Source organism: Cryptomeria japonica, chromosome 7, assembly GCF_030272615.1.
Source record: "Cryptomeria japonica chromosome 7, Sugi_1.0, whole genome shotgun sequence".
NCBI classification, from domain to species: domain Eukaryota; kingdom Viridiplantae; phylum Streptophyta; class Pinopsida; order Cupressales; family Cupressaceae; genus Cryptomeria; species Cryptomeria japonica.
This window is the reverse complement of record NC_081411.1, coordinates 790,286,447-790,302,306: the sequence shown is the minus strand read 5'-3', so window position 1 is coordinate 790,302,306 and position 15,860 is coordinate 790,286,447. Positions and strand designations below refer to the sequence as shown.

At 41.1% G+C, this 15,860-nt stretch overlaps 1 protein-coding gene across 1 annotated transcript in view; it reads right to left on the bottom strand.

The window, feature by feature from the left end:
* Positions 1-15,860, bottom strand: part of LOC131068951 (nardilysin-like) — a 250,475-nt gene that overhangs the window by 127,167 nt on the left and 107,448 nt on the right. The window contains exon 9 of the mRNA XM_058004237.2: positions 6,627-6,775. Within this exon, the coding sequence (XP_057860220.2) occupies positions 6,627-6,775 (149 nt within the window). The remainder of the gene's footprint in view (positions 1-6,626; positions 6,776-15,860) is intronic.

Here is a 15,860-nt window from a genome sequence, read left to right as displayed (position 1 = left end):
GCAAGGGGCGCTGCCCCTTGACCCCATTGGGGGCGTTGCCCCAAACCCCCATTAGAGAATCCATTGCTGCCCCTTGTAGGGTCAGGGGGAGCGCGCCCTGGGCGCTGCCTCGGGACCCTCCGAGGGGCGTTGCCCCTCGACCCCGCTGGGGGCGCTGCCCCCAGACCCCTGCAAGGGGCGCTGCCCCTTGACCCCGTTGGGGGCGTTGCCCCAAACCCCCATTAGAGAATCCATTTAATGATCAAACTTTAAATTGTTGAAAGTTGAAACAATGATACTTCAATATTTTATCATTTTGATATTAAACTTGATGTATATGATGCTGTTATGGTATGATCATGATGCTAGGATTACAAGTTTATGTTGGTTTTGTTGTTTATATGATGCTATGTGACATGCTAATCTTACTTCATGCTTATAGGCTGCATATATATATAATTTACATGTTTTTGTACTAACGAACCCAAACCCCTTTTCAAAATTTTGCCGTACCGGCGTACCGGGTTCTTCAAACCCGAACCGGTAACTTAGCTATAAAGGGATGTTGGGGGTGGCTAGCTATCAAAAAAATTGAGGTTTTTTGGTTTCTCTCTGAAAACACCTTTTCCATCCAGGGATGACCATCCCCAAACAAAAATGATATTTTTAGAAAATGACAAAAAAACTCAAAAACGAATCCTCAAAAGAAAAGAAAAAAAGAACAGTTGGAGAGCCCAAAAATGAAAAAGGTGTTTCCAGGGAAAACAAAAAACACAAAATTTCACAAATCCCCCACACATCTTTCAAAGACCTAAATCCTAATTATCCCAACCACATCGAATAAATGAAAAAAAAAAATTATTACACATTTTTATTTTGTTGTTTCTGAAACTTGTGAGCACCAAGCAATGAGAAAGAAAAGAGAGAAGACAAGAACAAAGATTCACCAAATCAAAGAATAGAGCAGCAACAGCATTGAGGTCAGGAGTATGATAGTAGTGATGTTGGCATTGAACATGCAAGCCAAAGTGTAGTTGGAGGTTCTTCAAGGTGTGGGGAGAGTTATACGTAAAGGATCCATTCAATGCATCTAAACCACTTTTGCACTTTGAGACAGCTTTAGACCATAGTTTACATACTAGGACCCAGATCCAACTCAGCAGACCAAAACTTTGGCAACTTGGCAACTTTAAAATTACTGAAATTTCTTTAAAAAGCATAAATTTTAAACAAAATGCAGTAACAAAATGTATCTTTGAGTCTAACAGTGGTTTCGGGAAGCACCCCTCACCGGGTCAAGGGGCAGCAGATGCCATCTTCATAATTTTTAAATAGGAAAAAGACTGTTTGTTTACTGTGAAAATCACATTTTCTCCACTTTCTTATGTAACCAAACTCCATTTCTTACAATGCTTTTCTACAGTTTTCTTTGATATTCCGATGCGCCGTGAATTTTTCACTTAGACCCACCATTAACTAATGCATTAACTCACTAAAACTCACTTGGAACTCAGCAAGTTTATCCTACAAAAACTTGGGGCAAAAAATTGTGAATACAGGGTGAGTAATTAAACTATGCTTAAGACAAACCAGTAAAAATTAGGGGCAACTAAACATTATTTGTTCCACATGTGCAAAAGGGACTTCAAAAGGAATTATACCAGGGCTTGCAGTCAACTTTCATAGATGCTTGGATATGGGATTAGAATTTGTGAAAAGATAACTATAGCTAAGAAGTTGACGTGTCTAAATTGTTTATAGAGGGCAGAGCGAAATCTAAAGGTATGCCAGTAGAATAGAAACAATATACTATGTCATCCATGGTTGAAAATGCTAAGGGTTCTACAAAAGGAAAGAGTTAGACTAGTGAGAGGGCAAGGATAGTTGCAAATATGTTGAATGCACAATCAGGAAAGAGATAGAGAATTCAGTTCCCCATTTTTTAATGCCTGTGCCATCCCATTTCATGTGGCACATTCTCCCTACTTCAAGAATACATTGAAAAAGACAAATAGCAATGGTTCCTCTATGCCCTCATAGACAACATAGAATATGCACCACCATCCTTCACAGACAATATTCGAAGTTCAATTTTTTGATAAAGCATATGATGTAAATCTAGCTAAGGACAAGTTGCTCAATTATCATGGATATGTGTACTAATATTAGACATCGGCATCGGTCACCAATCAATATCATAGTTACATGTGTAGTTGGATGAAATATCCCAATTGAATTTTTAACCATTAAAATTAGATCCAAACATATTAAAACAACTTTACACCATTTTACAACAAATCTCCACACACAACTGTATGCGGGAAAAGTGGACTGATAGAACTTAATATGTGAAAATATTGCTAAATACCTGTCCACACACACACACAGGACTTCTTGGTGCAAGCTATGGAGTAATAATGTATTACTCAGCTTCCCAAGGTGGGTCCCATGGTTCTCTATCTCACAATGTCCCTCAAACCAATGTTTCGTCTACAACAACAATAACTGGTCTTCAACACATTAACACTAAAATGCAACAAAACCCTCCAAATGTGATTTTATTGAATGATCAGATTTATGCATCAAAAGAGATTTGATACAGTTCAACACCAATAGAAACAACAAAATACAAATAGGACATAAGCTACATACTCTATGTAAAATCAATACAAACTAGCAAATTAGTCAACATCGAAACTGTACCAAATGAAACTGAAATGCTTGCAAACTTTATATAATTAAAAAAAAAAAAAATTTGAAACAAATAAGACAATTATGATAGTCATTACAACATCTGCAACAGCTAATACAAAACTGAAAACAACAATCAAACTACCACAATAAATCTTGACAATTTTACAGGAATTTCACACAAATAATTGCCAAACTGCACCCACATGAAATGTGAAATCTACAGCTTGAAGGAATGGTATTGACCACTGATATACTAGCAAAAGAGACACCAAACAACAGCAAAAATACCTACAGCAAATCTGAAAATCAAACTACAAACCCTCACTTACACACAAGAATATCACATTGAAACTAGTTGACCTGCAATAACTTGTGAAGCTTTGTTGCACTTCCTGGATGAAAATGCCCTCCTGAATCAAAGGGTTTTTATCCTTTGACTCTTCTAACTCATTGATTTTCATCCATAAGCCACAATTCTCTACGGGTTTCCAAACAGAAGAATATTGTAGAACACTGAGTTCATACAATGAAAAATTGTGTAGAAAAAAAGGCAAAAGATGTTGAAATGTGACTTTGTCTGTAAATAAATAGAGAAGCAAATCCAAGTGCCCCTCTTGGAAAGTTAAATAAAATAATATTATTTTCATCATTTTCCATCCAAAGAAGCTCACCATTTAGACTATTACCAAATTTCTTGACCAAAATTAGACAATAATGCCTCATATGCAAACTATCATAAAAACTACTACCAGTAATTGACTCCAACCTGAACCTAGAGGTTACAAACCTCTTCATAAGAAACCACATGCCCAGTTTGGGTTTCTATAAAATAGTAAAATATATTTCATATTTAATCCAGCCCCCATTAGTACTTTTTGAAAGTATAAATTACCATGGGCTAGAGAAGTAAATATTAAATAAATTAATTTAGTAAGTCTCACCTTGGCCCATGGAAAATATTGGAATGAACATTTTGTCTATGAAATTAAATTATTTAAAAATGGGACATGACAATCGCTCTTTTTTTCTCAGAACTATAATTTGTTATGGAAAGCGAAAGGATGTCTACTTTCAATTTCAAATCTTGAGGGGGGCCATTATAGAGGTAAATATCACTTGTTCTCTTGCACAAATGAATGCGGTAGCCTCTTCTAAGACAGTCAAGATAACAAAACCTACAAGACACAATTGAATCATTGCACGTACCTTCTTGTACAACTTTTTCCAGTCTTAATTAAATATATCCACAAGCTTTCTTTCTTCCACAACAGCTCTCCAATGATTCCTTTCTTCCAACAGATCTTCCATTTTGAGTTTCCACAACTCAAACCCAAATTCATTGAATTTCTCAATTTTCTAAACAAGATGTGTTTGCCATACCTTCATCCACACATGAATCTGCAAAACCAATAAATCAAAATCTCCCACTATACCACAAAAAACCCACATTAACTTCAAAAAAGGCATCCCTCTCTCTAATCAAACAATATCTCTATTACCAATTGTTGAAAAACAAGGTTTTGAATAAAGGTGATAAAGCCTTGGTAACTGAGCCCCCCCACTAGTGTTCTCAATGATAAAGCCATTGGGAATGAATGAATGAATTTTAATGACATCCACGAGGCCCAGCAGTCTAAGAGACCAAGATACACCAAAATAACCCTTTTTCAAGATCTTTTCCATGTTGGTTCTTCTATTATGAATTTTAAGTCAGAAAATAGTTGTTTTGTGAAGCCTTGTCTCTTCAAAAATCTCATTCAAACTGTCCACCTTTAAGTCGTTATCAAACTGACTATGAATATCTTCATACGCTGCACACTCCTTGATGAAATGACATTCTATTTCCACCGCCCCCTTGCTGCAAAAATGCAAGTCCTTTCTTCCCAATCTTCTTTGGGCACCTTCCATCTACCAGTTTCACATCTCTGATGATGAGAGCCAGACATCAAATATGCAATTAGAATTCTCGCCTTTACCTTAATTGTAGGTCTCAAATAAATGTTTTCATAATGCTTCCACACGGGGTTAGATTCTTTGATATGGTATGTTTTTTTCCTGACTAGCTGTTTTATCCACATGGCATTCCTGAATTTTTCTAACACTTACTTTTTTATCTCCTCATTGAAATTAGTACAGTCATACAGATTTATGTCCCACTTGTTCATCCACTTGCTATTTTGCTTCTTCCATGTCTTTCTCCTACAACTTAGCTCCTCTTCAACAATCATTTTGGGCCAGCGGTGCTTATCAATATTTTCAACCATTCTTTAAGTAGCATAATAGAGATCCCGCCGATAAGTGGTCTCTCTTGGCTTGGACCAAGCTAAAATCCTGAGTAACTCTCAACAGGTTCAAAAACAAGGTAAACAGATACACAATGAAAACATGCAAATAGTGACTAAATCTGATTAACCAATCAATGTAATATGGGATTAGAGACATGTACATTTCAAGTACCCATTCCAAGAATGTTGGAGACATTTGCATTTCAAGTACCAGGTTGGCATCACACCTATTCTTATCAATCTGCAAGTATCAATAATAAATACAAGCACACATATTCAAGCATGTGCCATCATATTCTCTCTAACTTTGTCCATTCAATCTTGAAAAGTTTGTTAGCAAGCAAGAAAACATTATGAAAGGTGCACAGATTCAAAAAGAGGAACCCCTAGGAAAGGGTATGCCAAACTAATGTAAAGGGAGACAAAGATTGAAGAGGAGATTGAGGAGAAGGAGAAAGAAATCTGCTATCAAATTCTGCCAAATTCACTGTCCAAGGAGAACAAAAACCGTTCCCAACAAAAAAAGAAAAAAAATGCAGAAATTATAAAAAAAAATTATGGAATCTGACAGTACGGATGGACAGTGCTGTACCATATGAATATACAGTTATCAGGTAGACTTTTGTAATGTTTTATAATTTTTTTATTTTTAAATCTATAATGTCAATTCTTCAGAAGTAAAAGGGCAAACTTGGAGCGTTTATTGAAACAGCCTTGTGAAACTGCTTCTCCAGATGCAAACATATTGGTTCAAAACAAGAGTTTTGTATCTCACTTTCTGGTGACCCAAGCAATAATATTTACTTTTTGACCCCCAAGAAATAAAATTTACTTTTTTACTCTTAATATATTTAATATATTACATATGTTAATGTAAATGAAATCCTCCTCGTAAAATTTATTTCTATGTTAAACAGTTCCTCAACAAAACAAAAACACATTCCTGCCAAACATTAATTTTTCAAGCATCTTCCTCTTCCAATTCACTAATTTACTGAAAATGACATTTATTTTCATACTAATAGATCACTAAATGGCAGCAGATTTTTACATATAAAAAGTAATTGCTTCAGAATAGAATATTTGTATTAATGTCAATCTAGCCTGAATACTACCTTCCGTGATTCATGCCTGCATAGTACTCAGTAGAAGCAATATCCATCATAGAATGACAACATATAAGGATTACTGTCCTACATCTCTACAAACACACTACAGAACAACTCAACTCCTAGATGAAAATACATCTGAACAGGATATATCAAAACCCTATACATCTGTATATACTTGATCCACTGACAAAACAGTATACCAAAACTTTCACAATTAAACTGTCAACCAGAAGACCCCATCTTGTATATTTTGCTATCCTTCACAATTTTCTTACAGATGAGAACTCAATAAACAGAATAACAAAAGAGGAAAAGGTAAACAAAAATTTTGTCAAAAAAATTGGACTTATGCGGGTAAATAGAGTTACACCTTGACATACTGATTATCAGAGTAAGAAAACAACTAGACAATATATGAAGCATATAAAACAAACAACTTTCACACAATGCCAGCTTTTTAAAAGAACTTGAGCACCTTAAGTCTAAATTTGTCTGATAAGTTGAATATAACATAGGGAAACCCCTTAAAGTTCTAATATATTCAAAGACGAAGTACCTTTTCTAACCCTAAATCTGTAAGGGATATGCTAACGACGAACATGTAACCTGCAGAGCAACGGTCAAACCCTCCATTATCACATCCTGCTGATAACGATGTTGCCCAACCTTTTAGTTTGAGTAGAGCAAACAAGCTACCTCCACCCTCTGTATCATAATAGAAACAAGTCAACAAAATAGCAGATAAAAACAAACAAGGATAAGCTTTGCAATAAAATACACATTTATAGACAATGCAAAACATGATACAGAATTGGACAATATGTACTGTTATTTTACAGTAATCTATACATAACATAGATTCTTACAAAAGACTTCACAGTGAAGCTATTTTCCAAAAGGTTCTAGAGTACCATTATCAGGTATTTTTTATGATTGTCATTTCCTTTACCTGTATTGGTATCCATATCAGTACCTGTATTCATACCCACAATCCAGGTAACTTTGTGTTTTTAGTGCCTTACCATTCTTTCTAAACCAGTTTTGAGTCAAATCTACTCTCTATTTGGATGCAACTTCCTCAACCTTACTTGCAACCTTGATCATTTTGGGTGACACCAACTGTGTTTTAAAAGTGAATTATGTTTATATTGCTTGAACAATAGTAAATTATGGGTTTTGACCATTAATTGATGGCCAATCTTAGTTTTACATAATTGTTTATTTTTTACACATCATATATTTTTAGTGAAACATGTATGTGTTTTACAGATTTTGACAGTTGTCTCGATATCACCAAAATGTCAGTGAAACTGAGAAAGGACAAAGTGTTCTACATATGTCCCTCATTGTTTTGGACCGCTACTAGTTCCGATTGCTTGCAAACTCCAATCTGTCAAATGAAATGTCTCCCTTTTCTTTAATTTCATGGAAACCTGAACATCTACCAACCCATTAGGGCACCTAGAACCATCACTAGCAAGGCTGGCAAGGCCTAGGGGAGATTCAAGTGTCCTTTGACTGTATTACGAGTGTAGCATCCCTGGGCTATTTCAAGACATTAAAAAAACAAATAAAACAATGAAAAAAAGCATGGAGGGCCCAACATGACTCTCTACCCTACTACACAATCCTCATACCCTAAAACATGTTATCAATTTAAGTTTGCATAGATTGTAAAAGAGAGGAGAAGAAAGATGTTGAGATGAATGGAAGAAAAGTGAGGTGAGAGAGCAGAGTGGAAGTTGATTGGTAAAGGCATTTTGTTAATTTCCTGTTTATTTGCTTGTTTTGCAATTTAAAAAAAAAACTCTTTTTCATCCTCGGTGCAAAATGAGCAATGCGGAGATGGATATAAGTTTATAACAATCAGCCAAGTGGAAACTAAGGGGATAAGAAGTGAGGTGGATAAAGGATAAAGTTCACCTAGAAGTGCCTCCCAATTTGAGAGTGACCCATCTATTTTTAGGAGGTTTGGTGTGGGAGCCATTCAAGTAAGAGTGTTTTCTAGATAACTATTCTTCGTCAAAATAAGAAAAGAAATTATGGGGGAACACACCACTTCTCACACCATGCTTGGAATACATAAATTTAATCTGTGCTACACCAAGGTTAATGCTCACGTCTTACATACCTGAACAAGCAATGGGAAGTTGTGATAAACTATTTATTAAATAGAGGACTGAATTAAACAGAATGTATATAGCAAAAAAGTTTATGTTCTAGATGCATCAGTATTGTTAACTGCCTCTTCAACTCCTACAATTAAGGGTGTTTCTACGGCTACTACAGTTAATATGGAGAGTACTAATCAGAGTTTTGAGAGAAGCATAAGTAACAAATGACAGAACAATCGCTAATATGCAGTTTGTGGATGATCCACTTCTTTATCCACGATGCTATAAAATAAGTAAAACCTAAGCACCCTCCAATTTCCTTCAACACATCACAATCAAGGAGAAGAGTACAATACTTAACATGCTCTTGCAGCATCATTGCAATTTCAATGAAACATATATGCTTTCCATTAACACAAAGGCAAAACAGGACATCTAACCAGAAAGGGGCTAGAAGAATTCATGACAAACTAAATGACTGACAAAAGAATCATCTGATTACATAAGTCCTCCAAGAGATAAGAACATAGTTAGTCAACCTATTGCCCACTGACCCAGCCTTCAGTTTACCCTCTTCGGATGCAATTGTGCCCTTAAGTTGTGTGTGCAGCCTGGTGTGAGCTTCATCTTAAGATCTAGCCCTTTCTATGGTTATATTTTGTTATGGTTTGTCATTGCCAGTCTAGTAGTTTCATGTATTTTCACACTACTTATGTTAGTTAATTGCATCCTTGTCTTGATGAGTTGTACTTGTTCCAACCATGTCTTTGTGTTGTCCCAAGGCGTTGTTCTTGTTCTGAAGGTGGAAAACTAGAAGGCTTGTGGGTTTAATGTGGTCATTTTGAGGGTAGTGCACTCATGTTTTGCTTCCCTACACTGGTTCCAAGTGCATTTGTATGGCCTCCATGTCATTTTTTTGTGGTTTTGGGGACTTCTTTGTCTATGTCAAACTCAAGTTTGGCCTTTAAACTCCTTCCATAGCAGTGTGCATAAGTTTCCTGCCTCTAGTGTGCCTACTGCCTTTGCCTCTGTTATTAGCTTGCAACAAAATCACATATCCTTCACACCAAAAATTCAGAATTTATGCCAATGCATGCCCTCGCTCTTTTCTTCTATTCCCTCGTTGACTTGTTATTACTGATCAACAGACAACTTAATGCATGTGCAGTAATTCATTAGCATTGTTACTACTACCTTGGCCTATTAGCTTTGTCACTATAGTGTATTGTCCAGGCAAGTTGTCTTACCTTTGGCCCTTATGCCCATTGCATCTACTTCAAATTGTGCCCCCAATCTACCCTCTACTATCATTGCCATCTAGTACTTACCTTGGACTATGTTATCGGAAAAAATGTATAGTTTAGTAATGTTAATTATTGATAGTCAGTTAGCCGACAGGTAGGTAGTTGGAGTCGCGACGGTTGTGTCGCACCCCTTCGGCTGTCATATATTGTACCACCTCCGGGTGTTAGAGGACATGTAATGTTGACGACAGATTACAATATGAACATCTTTTGACATTAATGGCAAGCTTATTCTGGTACTTCTTTTGTAATTGCATTGTGCATTGCTGTGCGATTTCTGTATTCTTCCTATTTACCCAGTGAGGTAAACATTTGGCGCCGTTGCCGAAATTATTTCAGGAGGGATGGGAATATACTACATGGCACAGGGATAATGGGACAACCATTGCCTGAGGGGACGAGCAGTAAACCTGACGAGGATCACCAAGAACTGTTCGAAGGAGAACGAGCACTCACAAAAGATTTCTCTTGCATCCTTCAAGCGGCCATCGAAACACACGTACGGAGGGAAGCCACCATTGAGGCTGTTCCAGAGGATGCTGTGTGGAGCGGGCTTGGTGTAAGCCCGGTGGTGAATCGGTTAATGAGCAATTTGCCTAACCTTCTGGCTCAAGCATTTTTGGCTCTTCAAAACCGCAGAGAAGACACCTACCGTGAGAACCGACGACAGCAAATCTTACGAGAATTTCATGAGCGCCAGGATGACGGACGTAGGGAAGACCGACGAAGGACAAATAATCCTTAAATTGTGAAGGGAGAGAAATAAAGAACACTGTTAGAAGCAGAAGAATTATGTTGATTGTATACAAAAGAATGAATTAATAAAGACGTGTTGTGTTTTGGTTTACGTGTTGTGAAACATGAAATTGTACCACAATTAATGCCCAATTTATTGAATAAAGACAGAAATAAGAAATTAGAAACCGACGAGTGGGAGGCTGCGCAGAAGGCTTTGATTCTGGAACAACATGTAGAACGTAGACGGAGGCTGAGGCAACTTGCCGAAGGACGACCTGCCGAAGGGTTGCCCGAAAGGAACCAAGGAGGTGTCACGGAAGGTGCAGAAGCCGAGGGGAATTTCTACGCATCGCCAGACTACTGTAGAGCGAGAAGCCTCGAAGAGTTTCTGGAGGAAACTAGGTTACGGAGAGAACTAGTTGAAGAGACTCGAGATCGGTTCAAAAACTTATCTCTCACGCCACAGAGGGAGGATCACCGAAGGGAGCCGAGCACGAGTGACGGCGAAGGGGGAGCTAACCGCACAGTAGTTGCTCTCATGCCACAAAGGGAGGATCACCGAAGGGAGCCGGGCACGGGTGACGGCGAAGGAGAAGCTAACCGCACGGTAGTCGCTCTCACGCCACAAAGGGAGGATCACCGAAGGGAGCCGGGCACGGGTGACGGCGAAGGGGAAGCTAACCGCACAGTAGGTACAAGGCAGAACACCATACCTTTGGTCACCACCACAAGAGACATCAGCGGCATCGGAGGGAGCAGCGCCGGAGGGCAGACACGGCCACAACCACCTCCAAGTGGACGACTCCCATCAATGGCGACCAAACAGAAGTTGCCCAAATTCAACGGGGATAGCAAAGATGATCCCGCACGGCATTGCCGTACTTGGGAAACCATCTGGACAGCCAACGGGGTGACTGACCAGGATGAATGGATGAAACAGTTCCCCGCCACACTGAGAGGAGTGGCTATTGACTGGTATTCAGACTTGGATAAAACTGGGGTAACTACGTGGGATGAATTGAAGAAAGCATTCGAGAAGGAATTTCGGCTTCTCCGAGATGATAATGAGATAGTCTCGGAAATCTATGGAACAAAGCAAGGAAAGAAGGAGACCATACGGGCATATGGCCGCCGGCTAAAAGAATTAGTCGGAAAGATGGAAAGCCAACCGGCTGATGGCTTAAAGAAGCGGTGGTTTGTCGAGGGTCTGAACCCTAAGCTACGACGAAAGATGAAAATTGTGCCTCCGACATCCTACGATGATGCATACAACCGGGCCATGGACTTGGAAAGTGAAAATAAGACGGCCAAAAAGAAGAAGAATAGATCTTCGTCATCCTCCGAAGATGATACGTCGGAAGAAGAGAGTAGCAGTGAGGAGAAGCCGAAGAAGAAAGTCACGGCCCTTCAGAAGGATATGGAACGGATGTTAAAAGAGTTTAAGACAATGAAGGGGGCCACAAGCAAGGATGATGAACTGTGGTGCACGGATTGTAAGGAGAGCGGCCACACAAAGGGTGCCTGTCCCAAGAAGGCATTCTGTGACATCTGCCAGATCATGGGACATTCTACGAAGGAATGCCCATACAATCTGAAGGCACGTAACCAGCAAGTGCTCTTTGCACATGAGCAGCCCTCCACATCGGATTCAAACAATAATGCATCTTCCGGAGGCTACCAAGGAAACCGACGAGGCGGACGAGGGAATAATAATAATTCCACCAGAAACAGGGTCCAATACGATGCGAAGGGACACCCGATGATTCAATGTAGGGCTTGCAATCAATGGGGTCATTACGCACGAGAGTGTAATAACAATGACACCGCTCAAAAGCTATGTCGGTGGTGTGGCCCCGGTGACCATGAAGATGCCGATTGTCCGAAGTCTGGCGTAGGGGCCAATCTGATTGATATCGAAGGCAACACACGGGGTAAAGAAGCCATCCTTGCTCTTACCCGAGGGCAGGCAAAGGAAGCCCGATACCCCCATCCCCGCACCGAGAAGCAGAGAATGACGGAGGCAAGGGAGGAAATAGAAAGGGCCATGAAAGCCCAACGAGGAGAGACACACGAGTCATCTGGACCCTACTGCACAGACGCGGAGAGGAACATTGTACGACAGATGCTCCAAATGGAGGTACCTATGAAATTGGAAGACCTCCTACACACCATACCGCAATTGGGGACAGTGTTGTTGGGCACAAAGGTTGATAAACCCAAACCGAGAGACATGGACGCTCCCATACTAGGAAACTCGGCAACAAATCCAGTTGTACTTATCGTCAACAATGGCCGACACCCAGCCGTGGTGGAGATGGGTATCCTGGGCACCATCCTGACGGATACTATAGTAGACGGCGGTTCCAGAGTAAATGTCCTTCCGGAGGACACATGGAAAAAGCTAGGAAAGCCCACTCTGTGGCCACCTATGTTAAATCTGCTAGGTGCAGACCAGCACGGGATTAAACCCCTCGGCATGTTGATGGCACAGCAAGTCACTGTGGGTGCACAACCTTTTGTACTCGACTTCGTGGTCATTCCTTTGAAACAGAAAGGGTATGACGCCATACTTGGAAGAGGATGGTTGGTGGCAGCGAAAGCAAACCACAACTGGAAACGAAATACACTCTCGATGGAGAGCGGAGGCAAGAAATTCACTATTGATCTCCGGACGCAGTTGGTGAGCGAGGAACTTGCCTCTTCCTCGGGATCTGAATCCGAGAGGGAAAATGACCCACGAGACGAAGGGAGAGAGGGGATGGACCCAGATGCCGAAGGCATATTAAAAATCAGAGGTTGTTGTTCGGAGGATGACACAGATTCACTAAACGGATTGTTCCATTGGCAGCAGGAGGACTATGAGATGTTCTCACCCTCCTGTAACGTATTAAGCGTCGAAGGAGAAGGAGAGGAGCCAGATCAATATCCTCCAGAATACGGGGAGTATAAGGAAGGAGAAGCTACAATGGACACCGTACCCGCACATCAATTTAGAAACAAGGAGGCCATGAAGTATGAAGAACCGACGGTGAAACCTTTGAATCTAGGTACGGAGACGGATAAGAAAATCATTCTGGTAGGAGATGACTGGAACCCAGTGCTGAAAACGACCGCATTCAAGATTTTCACCGAGTACAAAGATGTATTCGCATGGACTTATAAGGATTTGAAGGGAGTCCCACTGGAGTTATGTGTTCATCGTATTCTGTTGGTACCAGGCGCAGTACCAGTACGGCAGCGACCGTACAGGATGAATAAAAACTATGTTGCAAAAGTACAAAAAGAGATTGAACGAATGCTGGAGGCCAAGATTATCTTTAGGGTGCAGAATAGCGAATGGGTATCCCCCATCGTAATATCTCTCAAAAAGGATGGTAACGAGATCCGGATTTGTGTCGACTTCCGGCGACTCAATGCAGTTACCATCAAAGATCCATTTCCCATACCGTTCACGGACTCTATTCTTGAAGAGGTGGCCGGCCATGAAATCTATTCATTTATGGATGGATTTTCCGGTTATAATCAGCTATCAATAGCGGAGGAAGATACGCTAAAGACGACATTTGTGGTGGAGGACGGAGTATATGCTTACAACCGGATGCCCTTCGGTCTCTGCAATGCTCCGGCAACGTTCCAACGAATAATTCTCCACATTTTTGATAAGATGTCCGTGGGTAACTTCAAGGCGTTCCTGGATGATTGGTCCATCTACAGTGGGGAGGAGACGCATCTGAAGGCACTCGGAGAATGTATGGACAGGTGCCGAAGGGCACGACTCGCACTGAACCCTAAGAAATGCAGATTCATGGTACCTCAGGGTAGACTACTTGGACACATAGTGTGTAAAGCGGGACTTAAAACAAACCCGGATAAAGTTCGGGTGATTGTGGAGATGGAACCCCCACGGGATGTCTCAGGGGTAAAATCTTTTTTGGGACACATCGGATATTACCGAAGGTTTATAAAAAATTTCTCCCAGATATCTTACCCCCTGGATAACCTCACAAGAAAAGGGGAACCGTACGTATGGGGAACGCCGCAGTCGGAATCCTTCGAGGAATTGAAATCACGACTGTTGGCGGCACTAATATTGGCCTACCCAAACTGGGACAGAGAATTTCATGTGCACGTCGACGCCTCCAACTATGCAATAGGTGCAACATTAGCACAAGTTGGGAATCATGGGTTGGATCACCCGGTCTACTTCGCCAGTAGACTACTCTCGAAAGCTGAGAGGAATTACAGTACAACTGAACGGGAAGCGCTCGGCATGGTTTACGCAGTACAGAAGTTCCGACATTATTTGTTGGCGACACCCTTCACCTTCTATGTAGACCACCAAGCTTTGATGTACTTGGTGAATAAACCTAGTATTCAAGGACGGGTGAGTCGGTGGCTGTTATTACTGCAAGAATTCACATTCAACATTATAGTACGGCCAGGGAAGAGCCATGTGATCGCTGACCAACTGTCACGAATCAAGTCGGGAGAACGAGCGGAGGGGGTGAATGATGATTTTCCGGATGCGCACTTATTCCGGATTGCGGTTTTACCATCCTGGTACACTCGTATTGGCGAGTACCTATCGACGTCCCAGTTCCCTCGGGATATGCCACCAGGGGAACGACGCAAATTGGTCCTAAGGAGCTGAACGTTCCAACTGATCAATGGACTCCTTTACAAAATGGGGACAGATCAAGTACTCCGCCGATGCGCGATGGAGGAAGAGATACCGGGGATTTTGAAGGAAGCACACGAAGGACCCGCAGGAGGTCATATGGGGCCGGACACGACGGCCAGGAAAGTACTGTTAGCTGGACTATGGTGGCCGACGCTACACAGCGACACTAGAGAATGGGTCGGAAGCTGTGATACATGCCAGAGGGCCGGAAAACCACTAAAACGAGACTTCATGCCATTAAACCCTTCAGCGGCACAAGAGTTATTCGAACGTTGGGGGCTTGATTTTGTGGGGCCTTTAAAAGTTAGCAGACCGTGGCGATGTACATACATTGTGGTAGCTACGAAATACTTGACAAAATGGGTCGAAGCACGGGCCCTACCTAATAACACCGCTGTGAGTACAGCCAGATTCATTTATGAACAAATTATCACGAGATATGGAATTCCGCTCCAAATAACCAGTGACAGAGGAGGCCATTTTGTGAACCATGTGGTGAGACTCCTCACGACGGAATTCAAAATTTTTCACTCCTTGTCCAGTCCGTATTATCCGAGGGCCAATGGTCAGGCGGAGGCGACCAACAAGATTCTGTTTTCGGTCATCTATAAGTCGTGCGGGGTAGAAAAGGAAGATTGGGAGGAGCGACTACCGTTGGTGTTATGGGCATACCGCACCACCTACAAAGTAACGACGGGCCAGACACCATTTCAATTAATGTACGGACAGGAAGTGGTAGTACCGATGGAGTTCATGGTGCCGAGTCTCCGAATTGCTATTGAGAATAAACTTGGCGATATGGAGAGCCTGTATGCCCTAAACAAACTCGATGAACGAAGGCTGATGGCACAATGGGTGACAGACGTGGCCCAGCAACAAAGGAAACATTGGCACGACCAACACATTCGGCGGGCGAGGTTCACCCCGAGGCAGTTAGTCTTGAAATATAATGG